The sequence below is a fragment of the Mercenaria mercenaria genome, chromosome 6 (genome assembly GCF_021730395.1).
Source record: "Mercenaria mercenaria strain notata chromosome 6, MADL_Memer_1, whole genome shotgun sequence".
NCBI lineage: Eukaryota > Metazoa > Mollusca > Bivalvia > Venerida > Veneridae > Mercenaria > Mercenaria mercenaria.
In genome coordinates, this window is record NC_069366.1 from 63,912,437 (window position 1) to 63,930,911 (window position 18,475).

Sequence of the window (18,475 nt, forward strand, 5' to 3'; positions counted from 1 at the left end):
GGGTGGGGTAAGGAGTACGGGAGGCGCCATTGATGCGGCATATAAAGCAGTGGCCCCCATTTTTCTTTAAGGAATCGGTAGCGAATGAAATTTTGTACGCTTGCAAAAATCTGTCCGATTGTTTTCAAGTATAGACGTCTTTGCGTAAAATTTTGGGTTCAACTCGACACCAGTTTTGCGTGTTTTGCGTTCACAAATCGTTTCCTCCGACGTGAAGTTGAAATAAAGTTGACAAATTATATACCATTGATGAATATACAAACGCTTCTTAAAAAATACCTGTCAAGTACGTCATTTTGCGCACTGTTGAAAACAATGACGTTATTGGACATGTTTTCATATAGATTCACAGATGCAAATCGGACACTAACAGAGAACTGAAAAAAATACTAGTATATCCGAATTATCGTCAACTTTGATATGTGAAAATTTCATAACAGTCCGTTGAAAATCGGTAAGTAGCGCATATTACCTTAACCTTATTTATTGTGCCCACACGCTGGGAGGAACGAACTAGTACCATCTCAGAAATTTTCAGTGCTAGGAGCGACATAATGAAAAAGTCCATATTAATTAATGAAGGCAGACACGATAAATAACATGCACAAGCAGAATGTCCACGTTCGTAATATGGTCATATTTCGTCATCTAGGAAGCAGACGATAGGTTTCTATAACATATAGCATGGATAGGTTTCATGTATGAATGCGGGTTTCATAGTTAATAAATGCTGAAATAAACGAATAAAACGTATAATTTTTTTTACATTCGTTTTATTTTACAATGTATATAACAGAAAAGAAACAAATAACACATAACAGCTTTAGATTACTCTTGTTGTTACTCTTCTTTTCGTAGCACTTTATAGTATACATAAATTTCTCACAACATTTTTCAATAATTCCAATATTATTTTGAACTTATAAATTCTGTAAGCGATAGTTTTGGAAATGATGAATTTTAAATATATAATCTAACATATATTAACAACTCATAACAAGAACTGTCACTAATGGTGACAAATGCCCCCGCAGCGCCTTGACCTGGTGACCTTGACCTTTGACCTGGTGACCCCAAAGTCAATAGGGGTCGTGTACTCAATAAGTACTATAAGCATGTGAAGTTTGAAGGTCCTGGGTGCAGTGGTTCGCGAGTAAAGTGCATTCATGCAAAAAGTTAACGTTGCCTTCATGCAAAAAGTTAACATTGTGACGAACGAACGGACGGACAGTTGAAAACTAATATGCCTCCTTTCGGGGGCATAAAAAATCAGATATTTTCATTCCAATAATACTGCATTCTTATATTAAGTTCTCCCTAATCATTAACCTCCGCACAACGACTGCATTTCTCTCTACCCAGATGTGTTTGCTCTATACAGGTTCCGCTGACTTGAAACATTAGAACGCCAGCGAAGGTTGTAATTTCACAAAATGAATTTTCAAAAAAAAAAAACAACAACAACAAAAAAACTGAATTTCGCACAGAAAAATGCTGTTTGTGCAGTTAATACACGATTGGCATGCGAATCGTCGAAGATGGTTTGCAATATAGCCTACAAATAAGGTGAGAATGTCACAGTAAGATAGAACTTTGGATAAACGTTTTTTCCACTTTTTTCCGGCGGTTTATTCTGGCCCGTCCTGCACTTTTGATGTACTAGGATCGGCGTTCCTTTCGACCACGCCCTGGGACTGCGCCCGGGTTTTCTCCGGTTCTGACTGGCTCACCTTGGGGCTGGGCCGAGGTGACTCTACCTTCCCCTCGTCCTTTTCCGCACTGGTGTCTGAACAAACACAGGCTATGAACTCTGAAATACATTTTTACACATTTTTCTAACCAGTATAAAACTTTTCGGCAATACAAGACTAATCCAAATAAAATCTACTGACTTATTAATCTTTATATTAATGTTTAGACAGATGTCTGAAGTGCTAGAAAACTTTAGATGGAGTTGACGTATCACGACATGTTTTTAGAAATTCAAGATGGCATCAAAGATGGCAGCCAAAGAGCACTTTTTATCTCTTTTCTGGTCTGCACTACGACGCTGTACTACCCGTATGAACGGCGAGATCTCAAACAGAAGCAAAACAAATTGGAGCATTTCAATGCAGTTTTTTCCCCACTACGAGTACCAAACCAAAGACATTGTTTCATTGGCAATACCTTGGGCGTACCAACGCGGCCGGTGAAACAACATTGCATCCGCAACTATTTGTGATCAATGAAGATATAGAATCGTGGTCAATAAATATCACTCAGCGCCAGTCAGCGGAGTACTTAGTTGATGTTAAAACGTAGGGACTATTTCATTTAAAAAAAATTAATGCCATTTTGTCTACTGCAAGGTAAATGACTCTGCTCTTACTGACTGAATTCAATGATTTTTTCAGGTCTAAAGGAACTGCTTCAAAAGTCAGATTTTGTTACCTTTTGAAGGAATAAAAATAGTTTCAATTCCAGTGGAGTAGGTTGCTGATTTAAATTAAAATTTTGGTTCTTGATTCTATTTGATATTTATTTTGCTAAAGAAAAGAAAACATTTTTTTCATTTATCTTTGGAGCACGACAGGAGGGAATTATTTTTTCTCAGAGATGAAATTTTCGATCCGAAGAACTACAGATAAATTTTGGAAGGCCTTGAAATTAATTCATATCTTTGCCCACGAGAATTTAAACAAACCTGGTATCTGATAAACTAAATTTATTGTAACATCGGCCCAGATTCATATATATTGACGAAATGGTTTATAGTAATAACTCGATAAACTACGTTAAGGAGATATCATCGTTCATCGCTGAATCATCAAAAGGCGATGTTAGGATAATTGAATGGTAAAGTGGAAGCAACTTAACCCCGATGGCTGACCTTTGTATTATAATACATAATGAAGCACAACCTATTATTGAAAAGGTGTGTACGTATACATACTTTAATACTGCACTGTATACAAACATATGCGGCTACCCTAAGCACCCCTTATTTCTACAATGAAATAATCGATATGAATAATCAGTCTATGGTCAACCATCGCGGTAAAGTTGCGACTACTATAGAATAGTAGGATGACGATGGCATCAAAATCAATTTATAATTCCATGTCAGAGCGTCGGTTGATCGTTCAATATGTTCCGAGCGGCGTGTCTTTCATAATTCTTTGGTTCAAAATTGCTTATTATGTACACGTACTTAATACACGCGCGAAGAAAAAGAGGAAAGGCTATGCTAAGAATGTAGGATAGTAGGATGATAGGAGAGCGATAGTATAACAGTAGGATGATAGGATAGTAAGACAGTATGATGGTAGGATAGCGATGTTACGATGGTAAGATAGCGATAGCAGAATAGTAGAGTGGCAAAATATCGTCAATATATCATCGCTATCCTATCATCCTACCACCACCAATCCTACCATCCTACTATCCTACCACCGCCACTCCTACCATCCTACCATCATATTATCCTACCCTTGCCAATCCTACACTTCTGCTGTCCTACCACCAACAATACCACTATTCTGCTATCCTACCACCGCCAATCCTACCATTTAGCTATCCTACCACCGCCAATCCTACCATCCTACTATCCTACCACCACCAATCCTACCATCCTACTATCCAATCACGGCCACTCTTACCATTCTACTATCCTAACACCACCAATCCTACCATTTAGCTATCCTACCACCGCCAATCCTACCATCCTACTATCCTACCACCACCAATCCTACCATCCTACTATCCTATCACGGCCACTCTTACCATTCTACTATCCTAACACCACCAATCCTACCATTCTGCTATCCTACCACTGTCATTACTACCATCCTACCACAACCAATCCTACAATACTACTATCCTACCATTCCGCCAATCCTACCATCCTACCATCCTACCACCACCAATCTTACCATTCTGCTATTCTACCACCACCAGTCCTACCATCCTAATATCCTACTACAACCAATCCTACCATCATACTATCTTACCACCGCCTATCCTACCATCCTACTGTCCTACCCCCACCAACCCTACCATTCTACTTTCATACCACCACCAATCCTACCATCCTACCACTACCAATCTACCATTATACTATCCTACCACCACCAATCTTACCATTCTGCTATTCTACCACCACCAGTCCTACCATCCTAATATCCTACCACAACCAATCCTACCATCATACTATCTTACCACCGCCTATCCTACCATCCTACTATCCTACCCCCACCAACCCTACCATTCTACTATCCTACCATCACCAATCCTACCATTCTTTTATCCTATCACCATCAATTCTACCATCCTACTATCCTACCACCACCAATCCTACCATTCTTTTATCCTACCACCACCAATCCTACCATCCTATTATCTTACCACTACATATCCTACCATTCTACCACCGCCAATCCTATCATCCTACTATCCTACCTCCATCAATTCTACCATTCTACTAACACACCACCAATCCTACCTTTCTGTTATCCTACTACCGCAAATCCTTCCATCCTACTATTCTACCACCACCAATCCTACTATCCTACCACAACCAATCCTTCCATCCTGCTGTCCTACCACAACCAATCCTTCCATCCTGCTGTCCTACCACAACCAATCCTTCCATCCTGCTGTCCTACCACAACCAATCCTACCATCCTATTATCCTATCACCGCCAATCCTACTATCTTACCACCACCAATCCTATCATCGTACTATCCTAACACCACCAGTCCTATCATTCTGTTATCCTACCACCTTCAATCCTACCATCCTACTATCCTACCACCTTCAATCCTACCATCCTACCACCGCTATTCCTACCATCATACCACTGCCAATCCTACCATCCTACAACCACCAATTCTACCATTCTGCAATCCTACCTAGGCCAATCCTATCATCCTACTATCCTTTCACCGCCAATTCTACCTTTCTGAAATCCTACCATCGCCAATCCTTCCATCCTACTATCCTACCAACACCAACCCTTCCGTCCTACCATCTCCTATCCTTCTATCCTACTACCCTATAAAACTTCTATACTATCATCGCACTTTAATAATTAGGCGATGGCCGACGGTAGAATATGAACAAAACAGTGTTCCATACATACATTTGTATAATAAACTGTCATGATTTCATAATTACCATCATAATCAATCCTTCCATCACCGTCTATATCAACTTCCGCAATCATCTCGTCAACTGAAATGGAATTATAGTCTTACACCTAATGTAATCATCGGACAAAATCATTATGATAACAAAAGATTTCAGAAATTTTACAAAACATTTGCATGGAAATTTTGCTTAATACATGCTTTCTAAGTATCTGAAAACTATTAGAACAATTCATACACGAATAAGGTCAAAATCGAGGTTTGTAAATACGTTGTTGCAAGAATGTATGAAATTTACAACCAAAACGATAAATTCAAAACTAATCAAGACATTGGGAATTTCTTTTCTAAATCCTATCAACACCCTCGATTTTATTTGGATAAATGCGTAATACCAATAGTTCAATTGTGAAAAATCAAAGAAAAATCTTGATACGGAGATGGATCAAACACGAGCCATTTGTTTATATTTGCCTGCAGTGTATTGATTTTGGTATTGAACATCTAAATGTACGTTGGCAAGGCTTTTGAGAAAAACATATATGTTATAAAATCAGTTAAACATGTATACGTGCAGACATGAATCCTAGTACTAGATTCAATGTAAAAGACAACTAAAAGTATTACATGGAATTCAACATGACATCCAACCACCCCCAAACTTGCTAATCAATACGTCCCACTCTTTTTAATAATCATGATCACAGCCGAAGGAAATGCCCTACAGTAATGCTAAGCCTTCTCTAAAAAGACATAACTACAGGCAACCTTTACAAAGCATTCCTATAAAGGCCATTGCTTTGTCTTGCCGTTAAAGAAAAGGGTTCATGTTTAACGTGGGTAGTCGCGAAAGCCCCCACCTGGAATGGATGGAACAACATATTTCCAGCCGTGCCAACGACAGGTGTCATATGTAGCTCCCCAGCATCCAGTATAGCCTGATATTGCAGGATACAGTTCCTGATTTAAAAGTCAATCTCACAGCAATGAACGCTAGCCAGGATATCAGCCGCGACCGAGAATCGAACTGGATCGCTTGCATTGGATTCCACTGCGCCACTGCCTTCCCGTTTAATGACCATAAATAGTGTGACAATATCTTGGTTTTTCACTTTCCAAGGGTGCTCTTTTAGAGATTTGACTGTAGTTTCTATATCATTCCTCTTTTCTCGTCACTTTTTTTAAACATTCGATTCCAGATATATCATATAGGCCGGTGTTATAAATCTAAATCAATTTTACTGATCAAATGTTTCCAGCAAACGTCTGTAGAAATGCAAATTTACAGTAATTTCAGAAGCTTGAAACAACAGGGGATCGATATGTTAACAGAACACTAATTGCTTTTTATCGACAGCCTTTGCCAAGACATGAATATTTTGTGGAGAAATAATACCAGAATTTCAAGAAATTTTAAACATGGTACGATTTTTTTTTAAACGCAGCTAATTTGTATTCTACGAACAAGCGGTGAAATGAATATGGCGCCACATTACGATGGGTTTTTATGATGCCCAGGGTGGAAAGACTCTTATTTGCATTTTGTATGCTTTATTTCACATAGTAGAGTATCCAAAAATTATATCTGTAATGAGTGAAAAATGGTTGTTTTAGATTTTAATTGTTTTTTAAGACCGTGAATTACCATTATTCTAGCAATTTATCAGCCATTTTGACTTTTAATGAATAAATGAGAGTATATGCTTGTCTGACACTCAAGAATATCTGGACGTTGTAAAATACTCCTCATAATTACAATTCGAAATTAAAGACTTGCAAAAAAGGATAAAAGACGAGATATTCTGTGTCTCTTACTTTCTTCCTCAGTCAAATCTTCCCCCAAACACTGTAATATTGCCCGGATGTCGGATGCACAAATGTAACCGCAGCCAGTCTTGTCAAAAACCTGAAAAATACTAAAACATCACAAAAAAGTGTTCGCACGAAAGCAACGTGCCGACATGAGCATCACGAATTACAACACAACACGTTAGTATTAAGTATTGTAAATAGAAATACAAGATGCGAGTATCAGGATTGGAAAGTCAGCAACTCTGTAGAGATTTTCCATGATGCTAGTAAATGACATGAAGGATCAGCTCAGAGAACTAGTCAAGGTTCAGATACATTCTAAGCAAGTAGTATATATATAATACGAATGAAAGATTTCATGATATAATATTTGTATATGAAGAGTTTTTTCAAGACGTATTATTGACTTCAGTGGCCCTAATAGACAATGTATTTCTAGTGATTCCTTGCTGCTCATGAACTGATAAAGATGAAAGTCTTTTAGGTATACAGCACGGTAATCTCGTGTCTTACAGTGAAAGCTTGTCTGAGTTCCTTTTCTTCGTCTTCCTCTGATTGTTCACTCAGTCCACCCATGTTAGCCATGACCTGAACAAACTCTTCAAAACTGAACGTCCCATCTCCTGAAACACGTGACAATTTCGCCATTCAGCTCAACGTGTTCATTTAGAAGTTTAACTGTCCTCTTATATTCCATCATATACATTTGAATAAGAAGTTTATGTGGGAATATGATTAAAATATTGATTTGCTCACCGACATTGTCAAATACAACTTTAAACTCCAAAAATCATAACTTTAAAACCCCAAATATCAAAATCAGTATAGCTTTTCCAGTATCTATCACAAACATATACAATGACGATTTTAAATACAAGATGTTCACTCATTTCTACAATACAATTTAGTACAAAGATTTTTATGTCAAACATTTGAGAAAAGATTAACTTACCGTCTATGTCGATTTCTTTCAACATCATGTACAGTTCGTCGGTGGACGGAAACTGACCCAGATTGCGCATGACAGTCCCAAGCTCATCCGCGGTAATAGATCCGTCGCCATCTTTGTCAAACAACTTGAACGCTTCCCGCAGTTCTGCCAGAGAATACATAATTTGTATACTAGTTTGAAATAAAATTTTTATTCCTACTTAAAACAGTACAATTCACTGAAGTTGTGCACAAACATAACATAACTAAAAAAAGATGAAATGTCAAAGAGATATCTACAAATGTCAAATATATAGTAAAATGTTTAGTGTTATTTTTACAGCATTGAGAATTCATAAAGTAAAGTTTCTAAAAAATCCAGTTATGGAGAAACTTTGAACTTATATAAATAGTTCTCAAATCAACTTCCTTCGGAAAAAAGTAGTACTGCATGGTTACAAGATTATAAACCAGTCTCAAACTTTTTCAGAGGATCTGATTGGTTGTTTCTGAGTACTGTTTTCAAATTAACCAATGGTTGGGTTACATTCTGAGACTGGTCCTTAAACCTTGAATCAAGGTGTAGTCACACCACTGACGGGGTCAAACCCGCGATAAAGTTTAAAGTTCCAAAGCACGTCTTTTTTGACGTATCTTCTACCTATTTCATTATTAAACTATTGAGAAATGCCAAAGACACATAATTTGACTGCAGATACATGTTCTTGTATGCTATTTTGGCATCCCTCGATCATCCTCAAGGTTAGCTTTTTGTAAAAGCCAGTCAGCAGCCCGTTTATCATATTACTAAACACAACCGACATCGTGTAGTACATCCTGGTATACCGTCGACCAATCAGGTATAAAACACAAATAATTTTCAAAAAAATGTCTCTTTCGGTTTTTACATTGCAATAGATGGTTCTCAGCATGCCATGCCCGCACAGTAAGCAAGGTAAAAATCCATGTTATTTGAAAGCTTCGGGTTTTTTGTTGTTTTAAAATAAAAATTCTATCGTTATTCCTACACGCGAGACAGTCTGGAATAGCAACCGGAGAATGGGAGAATATGTATTATGACTGAAAATGCCAATTGTTATCATCGGTCTACTACCTTAATGTTGTACTTACTAAAGCCACTAGGTATTACTTACTGAAACTATAATATGTAGCTATGTTGCGATTTTAGAAAGGGTTATCTTTGCTACCTTCTGCTGAATGTTGTGTAATTCAACATGTATCGTGTCTGGGCTACCTATGCTATAATGATGCAGCATATCATACTTTGGCTTAGCATCTAAAAGTTTTAATGTCTGTATAAATAGGGTTGATTTTCGATGTTGGGGATGAATAGTATGAAAAAGTAGCTTCTATGGTAGATTCTTGTCGGTTTATTATGCACAAGAAGTCACAAAGATTTGAAAATGAAAAATGTAACTTTATTCAGCTGTTGTTATTTCGTTTTCAATATGTGTTTAGAGTATGACAAAATGACATTTTAATGTAGATCTTAGTTTGATCTTCGAGTGATATATCAAAAACGAATAAATGGAGTGATAATTACCACACGTAAAAATGCAAAACCTACTACTTTGCTTGATGTACAGTAAAATTGACATTGATCATATTTTCTGGAAAAAAAACTAATAAAACACGAAACACCTTTTTAAATAGGTTCTAAAGACTAAATAGAAAAATGGATATAGAGTTTAACCTGCCTTAGAGGTCAACTATATTAAGCAGTCACTTTCCTTAAGCAGCCAGTAAGCTAACTTCCAAAATTAAGTTCTCGTTGTAATTTCAACCTGTCTTAAGCAGCCGGATGGTGTCGCTCCCTTGACTGGCTACTTACTTAATACATGTTTGATTGTATAAGCAAAGAAATGTTTACATTACCTCGTATCTGACCAGGCGAGTACTTGGACAAGATGTCCGAATCCTTCTGTAATAAATAGAGAGAACATTTGTGAACAAAAAATATTTATCAAATGTTGTGTTTTTGAATTTTGTGTAAGTTCAATAAAAGGTGCAGCGGTCGACAATTTCCGTTCGATTTACGAATTCTCCGTATGTCATTTCGGCATTCTCCGGTTGCTACGAAAAAATGATGCAAAAATACCAAACGAAAATACTTAATCGCACGAAAAGCGGCGATTGTCATTACGGGTCAACTGCTAGCTTTTTAAAATGTTGACATCAAAAGTGTAGGAGTTGTTTTGGTCAGTAGAAAATATTCTTTTTGTCTTGTCATGGTAAGTACTACGTCCCAAAACACTCCACGTCGTCAATTTGCGTCATCAGACGTTTTTATGCCTAGAAGCATATGAAACTGTCCAAGTCCCATTTATACATCTGTTGTAATTATTACGCTGATAACGGGCCAGTGAGGGAAAGTAGCTGAATTGTGTCACAATATAAACCATTCAGATAACACATGCAACCTCAGCAGACATAGATCTATACGAGCCGTGTCCCATAATATTCATAATTATCGGCAAAAGTTTACCACGCTGTGTCAGCCTCATTTGAGACCAGCTACAAAGTTTGTTTGAAATAATATAGGATGAAATAATATATGATACGCAAAAACGAGAGATAAAGTCTGACATATATTGCAAAGCTTAAATGCGATACTGCAAGTTACTGTACAAAATACTCAGCTACTCGTGAAATCAGGAAGTGACTTTGCAATTCTGACATCATTAGTATCAGGCTCAACCAACGTCGCGTACTTTCGTTCGCTCAATTCGTAGTCGAATCAACGTTAAATAGAGAATGACATGTAGTGTACCGGTTAGCATATAGCAAAACATAGGATATCCATAATATGTCTGTAGGGCTAAATTTCAAAAATAAACTGAATAACAACAATTCTCAAGGTGGATATTCGAGCAACACATTGTGTTGATTTAAATGATGTGCACATGTATAAACAATTATTATATTCTCCGTCACGTGTACATGTTCGAGGTGCACAGCATTCCTTTAGCAAACAAAACAAAATTAGAACTCACAAAGCGTACTAAGATTCAGTTTATATATGCTTACCTTTTTAGACATATCTAAAACTTCCAAGTTTAATACAATGTATATTTACTTTAAAGTTACTGTTTTAACATGCACGAACAATTCCCAACTAATTCCTAGTATTTTCTATAATTTACATCCTATTTTCACCAGATGTGGTAATTCCCGTGTCGTCTGCGTTACAAAAATCTATCTATTGAACGCTTCGTTTAGAAGTAGCAGACGACACTCAAAGCAAGATAAAGCTGACAAATGACGATATTCCTGATGCCAAATAAAGACAAATCAAAACCCTAACAAATCGCTGGCTTATTTTCACATTATCCAGACTAAGCAAGTATTTACGTCCTCTCAACAGACCAATGTAAATGAAAAGTTTTACGACTTAAGACACGACTAATATGGAAATACCAATCCAAACACACTAACAAAGTTATATCAAATAGTTCAAATCTAATCTATGCGAAGAGGAGCAATTTGATTTAATTTAATTCTTTCATTCCTTTATACCGGCCATCATTTCCACTTGATCCCTGTTTAAATATTTATTATGTAAACACTTGTGCAGCAATATTGACGCAATTTTACAACGATTATGTGGTATACCGTTTCAAATAATGTAAAGGGGGAATATGTTTCTTTGATTATTTATTTGATTTTGATTAAAATGAACAACTACTGAAAAAGCAAGCGGAAAATGTCTCATAATTATCTGTTTCGTTCAAATTTCAAACTTTAATTTGAGGTTTTCCAAATTAATTTTCGATCCTTTAAATTTCAACAAAAAAGCCAAAACAATGAATTTAAAACAGGAGAACCAAATGGTCCTAGGTCGCTCACCTGAACATGTTAAAAGTGGGACTGAAGAAACTGCGCTCTATTTATATGTATTTTTAAAGAAAGAAACAGAGAGGACATAATCGAACTTCACCTAGACTTCATCGTGGCAATTTATGTTATTATCACATGCCCTTAAATTTCATGAATATCCAGTGAAAAAAGCAGCCCCTTGCACACAACAAGTTTTTCTTTGATTTGACCGATTGACCTAGCTTTTGACCCCAGATGACCTATATTCAAACTTGACCGAGATTTGGTCAAGCAAATTCCGCGAATATCTAGTGTAAAATGCAGCCCATATTGCATGCAAAAGGCTTTTCTTAAATTTAACCAGGTGACCTAGCTTTTGACCCCATAGGTGACCCGTATTCAAACTTGACCTAAATTTCACTAAGAAGATCATTCTGATCAAATTTCACAAATATCCAGTGAAAAATGCAGCATACTATATAAATAATATTTATGTAAAGTAAGGTATATTAACCACAAGTCCACAACTGAAAATATGTCGCATTGTTATAGATTAAAACCATCTGCAAAATTTTGGTTAGTATTAACGTGTGTTGTTTGGCACATAACATTTCTTTTTTTCTTTCTTTTTTTTACGTTCCGTGCAACTATTGCACATTGCCTTGTTTGCTTTTTATGTTATGATCATATGCCCTTAGTGGGCCGTGTTTGAAAATAAAACTTGAAATTATATTTACTAAACTATTCAAGTTAATACAGCTATAAAGCACTTACAGTTGTAGTAAAACATGTTTTATGATCGACACATGTGTTTAGTCCTTTACAAAATTCTAAAAGAAGTGCCTAACATTTGATTGGGATGGGGATGGGGAAGGGGAAGGGGGTCCTTATACGCAATGTTAGACGTCTGGTGAAAATAGTCTAAATTACTCGCAATTATCTTATTATTCAAATCTTGAACTATTTATTATTTTATGGGACAGACTTTCTTTTTTGTACATCTTAATTGTCATGTATAATCTTTGTGACGCCTGGTAATTCTTTTAAAACATTGTTATTGTTATATTACGTTTATTTAAGACTTCCTTAATTTGAGACGTGTTTGTCGAGAAAATTTAAGTAATTCTGATATGTGTATTTTTGTATAAATGTTTAATTATAAATTTACTTTTTGATTGTGTGTATGTGTGAATGTATTTCAGTTGAAGGCCATACTGGAAATAAGTTGTATAATATCTGTATTTGTACACTTAGTATGTAACCTTCAGAAAATAAAGTTATTATTATTATTACACGTAAGTACACGGTTTTAACGTGAGACAAGAAGGCGTATGCATAACATTTTTAACGTGCACGGGTAAATTGGGCAAAAATAGTGGTGATCTGAATTTAAACATTCAAAACGCTCTAAAATAGAAAAGGTGGAAACTCCGCAGAGTCGCTCAACATGACAAAAACGAAAATGTTGCAGTCTCGGCTTAATTGAGCCTGTTCATGGACGGTAGTGGAAATGGACGCTACCATCCACTCTAGAGCAGAACTCAACATTTACACATGCTAAAAGTACAAAAAACAATTAAGAGACATCCGAAGATGTGTTTATACGGCGGTGAAAGACCTACAAGTACACGTAAGAAAATCTTAGACGTCTTAGATGTCTATACATAAAAATGTTCAGGGTAGTGAACTCGTGCCGCTTTCTGTTGATAAACCACAATTATGTCTTATTCCCCTTGCCAAAGAAATTAACCAATTCATTTAACATGCAATACGATATTTTAATAAGTGTGCCTTGCACACCAAAATAAATAAATTTATCGATATTTTAAGTACATGGGCGGACTCTTTCTGGTGTTTAATTTCTTTTATTTTTATGGGCTGTAAGGAAAGACGAGATAAATAATTGGTAGATCTATTTATGCAAACCACAAAACTCAATACCCGGAGTGACTATGCAAAAAATAATTAAGAGACAGTTTTACAGTTTTATTAATGACATTTAACAATAGAATATCCCCCATCAAGGCTTTAGTGAATTTCGTATTTGAAAGTGGAGTGAATTTCTTATAAATAGGAAACAAAATTAATGTATTTCAGATAATTCATCCGCGATATTCATATATGTAACTATAGAATCTAAAATAAATTGAAGTTACTTTTAGTTGCTGAATTAAGATAAATGTTACATTTACGTAAACTGCGGAAATTTATGTTATATGCAGAACTTATAACTTGTTTTCAAATTGACTAGTTATTTTTTATTGACCCTTTACTTGCAAATGCAGAATTTCAAAACATATTGATTACAAACAGGGCCGAGTGGAAAGCTTCGAGCTTTAAAAAATCCTTTCTAAAATTCAGTTATCCTATATTTTATATGGGTAACAACATAAAGAGTACTGATCGATATACCAACAACAGTTTCTTTGCGCCTGCAATTAACTCTAAAGTCTTAGCAATGTATTAGAAAGTCTGCGCATTCATTTTATAAACTTGAGCAACAAAATAAATAAGACGAGAAGCAAAAATGATATTTAGACATTTACGTTGATTAATGTATGATAACATTAAAATACAAATCATTAAAACATAGAAAAGAACAGCAATGGGTAATGAGAGAAAGATGGATCGATGGTGTACACAGGTCTGAACTTTGTGTCGTTGTGTGGATGTGTTAGCTTCTTGTGAAAGGCTAGTGATTTCAAAGGAATGTGTCAAATTACGGTGTTCCGTTAGGGCCTGCGCATGCTTCCTATGAACGCAAAGCGCGAAGATATGACGGCAGACTACGATGGCGATAACACGACGGTACTGTACTGTGGCGAAGCGAAACAGTACGATGGTGACACTACGATCAACTGTCACCATCGTTCGACGGTCACTCCCCATCCCCTCCCCTTTGAGAGTGGAGGTCCAGCATATGCCTTGGCCACTGCCCGGTCCCCACTTGCTCCCCCCTCCCCACCCCCACCCCACACACACAAACACACATTACCATGTTGAGATCGCTCGTACGCCAGTGTGTCTGAATGCAAACGAGGAAAACTTAGTAAAGTCACTAGAATGTGGTAACTTGCAGAACATTGAGAATCATTTTATAAATGCCTCTGAAATAGCGTGGTCGTTACTGTGACGACATTATTGGTTCGAACAGGTTCTGAACAATGAATAACACACTGACACACTTCCTCATTTTTACCTTTATGGGCACGACTGTTAATTTTTCGCAATCCTATTTAATTAAAAGTCACTTTATATGCGCTGCCATCCCCTTCCCCCCTGCCCTTTTATTCGTCAGTGATATCATATTTTCATAAATGTTTTGACCTTGAGTTTACGTTGTATGTAGTATTATAACCTTATAGTTGTTCAAGCATCAGATACACTACAACACCTGAATTAATCGCAAAAACGTACATATCACACCAAGATTGTTATGACTTTATACATGGATGCATTTCATCTATTTTAAATGTGTGTAAAACACGATGTTATGGTACACAGTAATCTTGAATGATAATTTATAAATGTATATATCGTACAATTTAGGACCAGGCGGAATTTCATTATCAAAAGTCAACAGGACTTCAATAGTGTACTTGTCGTAAATTATTTCCTGGTGATATATATACGCACATATTATGAATTGATATTATATCTTTTTCTTGGGGATGGAAAAGGCCAATTTTGAATGTTCTCGTTCTTTGGGAAAAAAGATGTAGAAAGTATATAATGTATAAAACAATTAATACATTAAACATTTACTTTCACATTGCACGTGCATGCACGAGTATTTGTAATTGCTATTGTTATTCCAAAGAAATTAAATCTATTACTTGATATCCTGAATTATTTAAATATAAGAGGAAAATATGTCCGGTGATTTGGTTTGTAAAATTTGGTAAAAGTCATGGAATAAAAATAAATATTCCGAGTACGGGCAAACACCAGAACTTATATTTTTACAATGGAACTGGTGAAAATATTTCATCTGGTATTTCACACGGACTGTGCCACTGGTCGTAGATGCAGGTAGGTGGTAACTGTCTAAGCTATAGTGAGGCGTTTACACAAATATCCTCTATATGTATATGTAAAATAATAAAATCATTTAACTTTATGCGAAACTGAAACCTCTAAGCAATATATACTTGACATGAAATTTAAAAAAAAAAGAAAAAAAATGAAATTAAGGTGTCTCTGTAACCGGGAGGTTAAGCTCACTCGCCCTTACAGCTATGGGATCCAAACCTCTATTGTGAATTGTGTTGGTGTGACGTTAACCTCCACCACACCCCACCCTAAAATATATACATACAATATATATAAATGAATAATAACTTACATATTGAGATAGGTCTTCCTCGCTCATGTTAAACTCCTAAATTGATTTATAAATTATTTTAGGTCTAACATCCATGGAGACGACCCTAGTTTACCGGTATTCAGCGTAAAAACGATAAATCGGCTATCAGACACCCATTTATTAATCATAAATTACAACTATTAACAAAAATCTTTTGAAATATTTAGTTATATTTGGGCGGCTTTATCAAAATGTTCGCAATTCATCGAGTGAAGATGTGCATGAGTGTAGACATGTTAAAAGGTACCACTTCCAACGGTTGAAGTCTGTAACTAGAAACACTTCTCCGCTGACACGAGGGTAGTTAATTAAAATGAATAAATTGCAAATAAAACTTTAACGACTTAATAAACCGCTTCTTTTCTGTACTTTGTTTATGATAATACGTTTTGCTTTTGATTAATAAAACGACTGCATAAATGATTTCGTACTTGTACACTGTAATGATATCTCGACCATGTTTCAGAAACTACCGTAGATGGTCGAAGGCATTAGTACTGTTGATAAATTAAACAAAAAGGAAATATCAATCGTACAACGTTTACGTAATTCAGAACCATACTGATGTAATCTTACATAATCTTACACTGTTTGGGAAATTTAATGCCGTATAAAAATGATTTCTGTAAAAGTTTTGATCTTACATTACATAATTATGGCCTTACATCTGCGAAAGTGAAAACTGAGACGGTTCGATATGATATTTAGTTATGATAATTTAAGAATTAGCTCGTTTATAACGACAGTTCTACCTCTCGGGTTCATTGAAAACGTACTTGGATAAATTTTCTTCAGGATCGCGACTTGTACATTCCATTATTCTAAGTTAAACTGAGTCATATGTTCAGAATCAAGTGGTAAATAATTGATATTGGTGTTCGGCATCAGTCGACCTGTCACGCCTGTTCAAAGCTTCATCAAACATTTTATATCAAATTAATAATAAAAGAATGTTCCGAAGAATCCCGGGTTTGATAAAAAAAACATTACCAGAACTGGTTAAACTAAGGCAAATACTTCCTCCGGCTAAAATACGTTTTCAAGAACCTATATCCACCTTATTGACATACATGGTATCTGTACAATACTCAGGCAAGCGACTCAGTGCCAACTTGGCTCGACAAAATGTATGTAAATAATAACATTTCATGTATTGATAAAATAGTACTTACTTTATAGAAATAGACGGTTACTTAATACCTTTTTATTTTGATTAAAATGAATTCGGTGTAAATAATACAAGAAATGTAAACTATTTATTATTCAAACAACATGAACCGTTTTCAACTCTGAAAAAAAGGAGACAACGCCTAAAAGATATTATGTCATAAAAGAATCATATTCTAAATAATCATCATTCTCTAGGTATAAAACAAAAAAGTAACTAAATTTCTTTCTTAACTCAATTATAATCGTTAGTTCAATTGCGTCAATGAATTTTCATTTCGCCATTTTATGACAGTTACATACACCATAAAGCAATAACAATGAACCATCTTCATTAAAATTTTCAGATCTGGACCCTATGCATATAATATACGTCGTTCAGATTTATGCATATTATTTTATCGCTTGGGCTACATTATATTATACACCATACGGTGATTTAATTCAAGACTAAAATTTCACTGTTTAAGAGAAATATATCATTTCGATTCTGACAAAATGACAATGATACGTATCTACTTCCTTGATGGCATTTCTTTTCCAACGTATCGCTTTGACGTTTGACGTTCATACGGTAATTTTGTTGCATATTCTAGCATAAAACTGCTGTTATTGTCACTTTTCGGGGGTGTTTTAACAGGAGAGAAAACGTGTGTTAACAAGGAGATTCTCGCGCTCGCGTGCTGTTATAACACCTTTTTATATATGCGCGTTCCGTGGCAAAGCGTAAACGCCATTCGGCCCCAAAACGGATAATTCAAAACGAAATGACGTCAACGTAAAAAACAACACAGACATTCCCGCGCATTTCGTGGAAATTTAATGACGTTGAGTGACAATGTATTCATTTATCAGTTTTTTACGCGTTTTATGCTAGAATAGCGTTAGCGCATGTTGATTTCGTGTTATATCATCTGCAGAATCCATCGGGATACGTTGGTACCCTCGCCCTAACGGGCTCGGGCACCAACCAATCCCTCGGGATTCTGCAGATGTTATAACACGAAAAAACATGCGTTATCCCTACATTAAACGTCGAAGTTTAAGTCTCCTTTCAAAGCGTGACATACTAGAATTCTAAGAAATTGAACGGTCAGTTTCAACGTGACGAGGCACTTTTACCATTTCAGAACAATTACACAGCATTTTGCTACGGGTTGTTTCAAGATTTTTTCTCAGAATGGACTCTACTGTAATATGGGACTTTTGTTTAATATGGAAGACTTTGAATTA

General features: G+C 35.9%; 1 protein-coding gene across 2 annotated transcripts; it reads right to left on the reverse strand.

The window, feature by feature from the left end:
- Positions 1–757: 757 nt before the first annotated feature.
- LOC128557803 (calmodulin-A-like) lies at positions 758–16,231 on the reverse strand. Of its 2 annotated transcripts, none has more exons than XM_053546153.1 (7): positions 16,055–16,231; positions 9,769–9,814; positions 7,895–8,038; positions 7,456–7,565; positions 6,946–7,036; positions 5,159–5,215; positions 758–1,810 (listed from the first exon to the last, which is right to left on the reverse strand). In XM_053546153.1, exons 1-7 carry the CDS (start codon positions 16,079–16,081, stop codon positions 1,629–1,631), a joined length of 657 nt encoding a protein of 218 aa, XP_053402128.1. In that variant the 5' UTR covers positions 16,082–16,231; the 3' UTR covers positions 758–1,628. The 2 variants fall into 2 exon arrangements, with proteins under 2 accessions (XP_053402128.1, XP_053402129.1); XM_053546154.1 differs by lacking the exon at positions 16,055–16,231 and adding an exon at positions 10,921–11,424.
- Between the last annotated feature and the right edge of the window lie 2,244 nt (positions 16,232–18,475).

Excerpts from the sequence above, each read along its gene's own strand:
- LOC128557803 (XM_053546153.1), bottom strand. The coding sequence starts at position 16,081 with ATGAGCGAGGAAGACCTATCTCAATAT. Across the intron at positions 7,566-7,894 it reads GAAAGAAATCGACATAGACG|GAGATGGGACGTTCAGTTTT; the intron begins GTAAGTTAATCT and ends CACGTGTTTCAG. Across the intron at positions 7,037-7,455 it reads AACTCAGACAAGCTTTCACT|GTTTTTGACAAGACTGGCTG; the intron begins GTAAGACACGAG and ends AGTATTTTTCAG.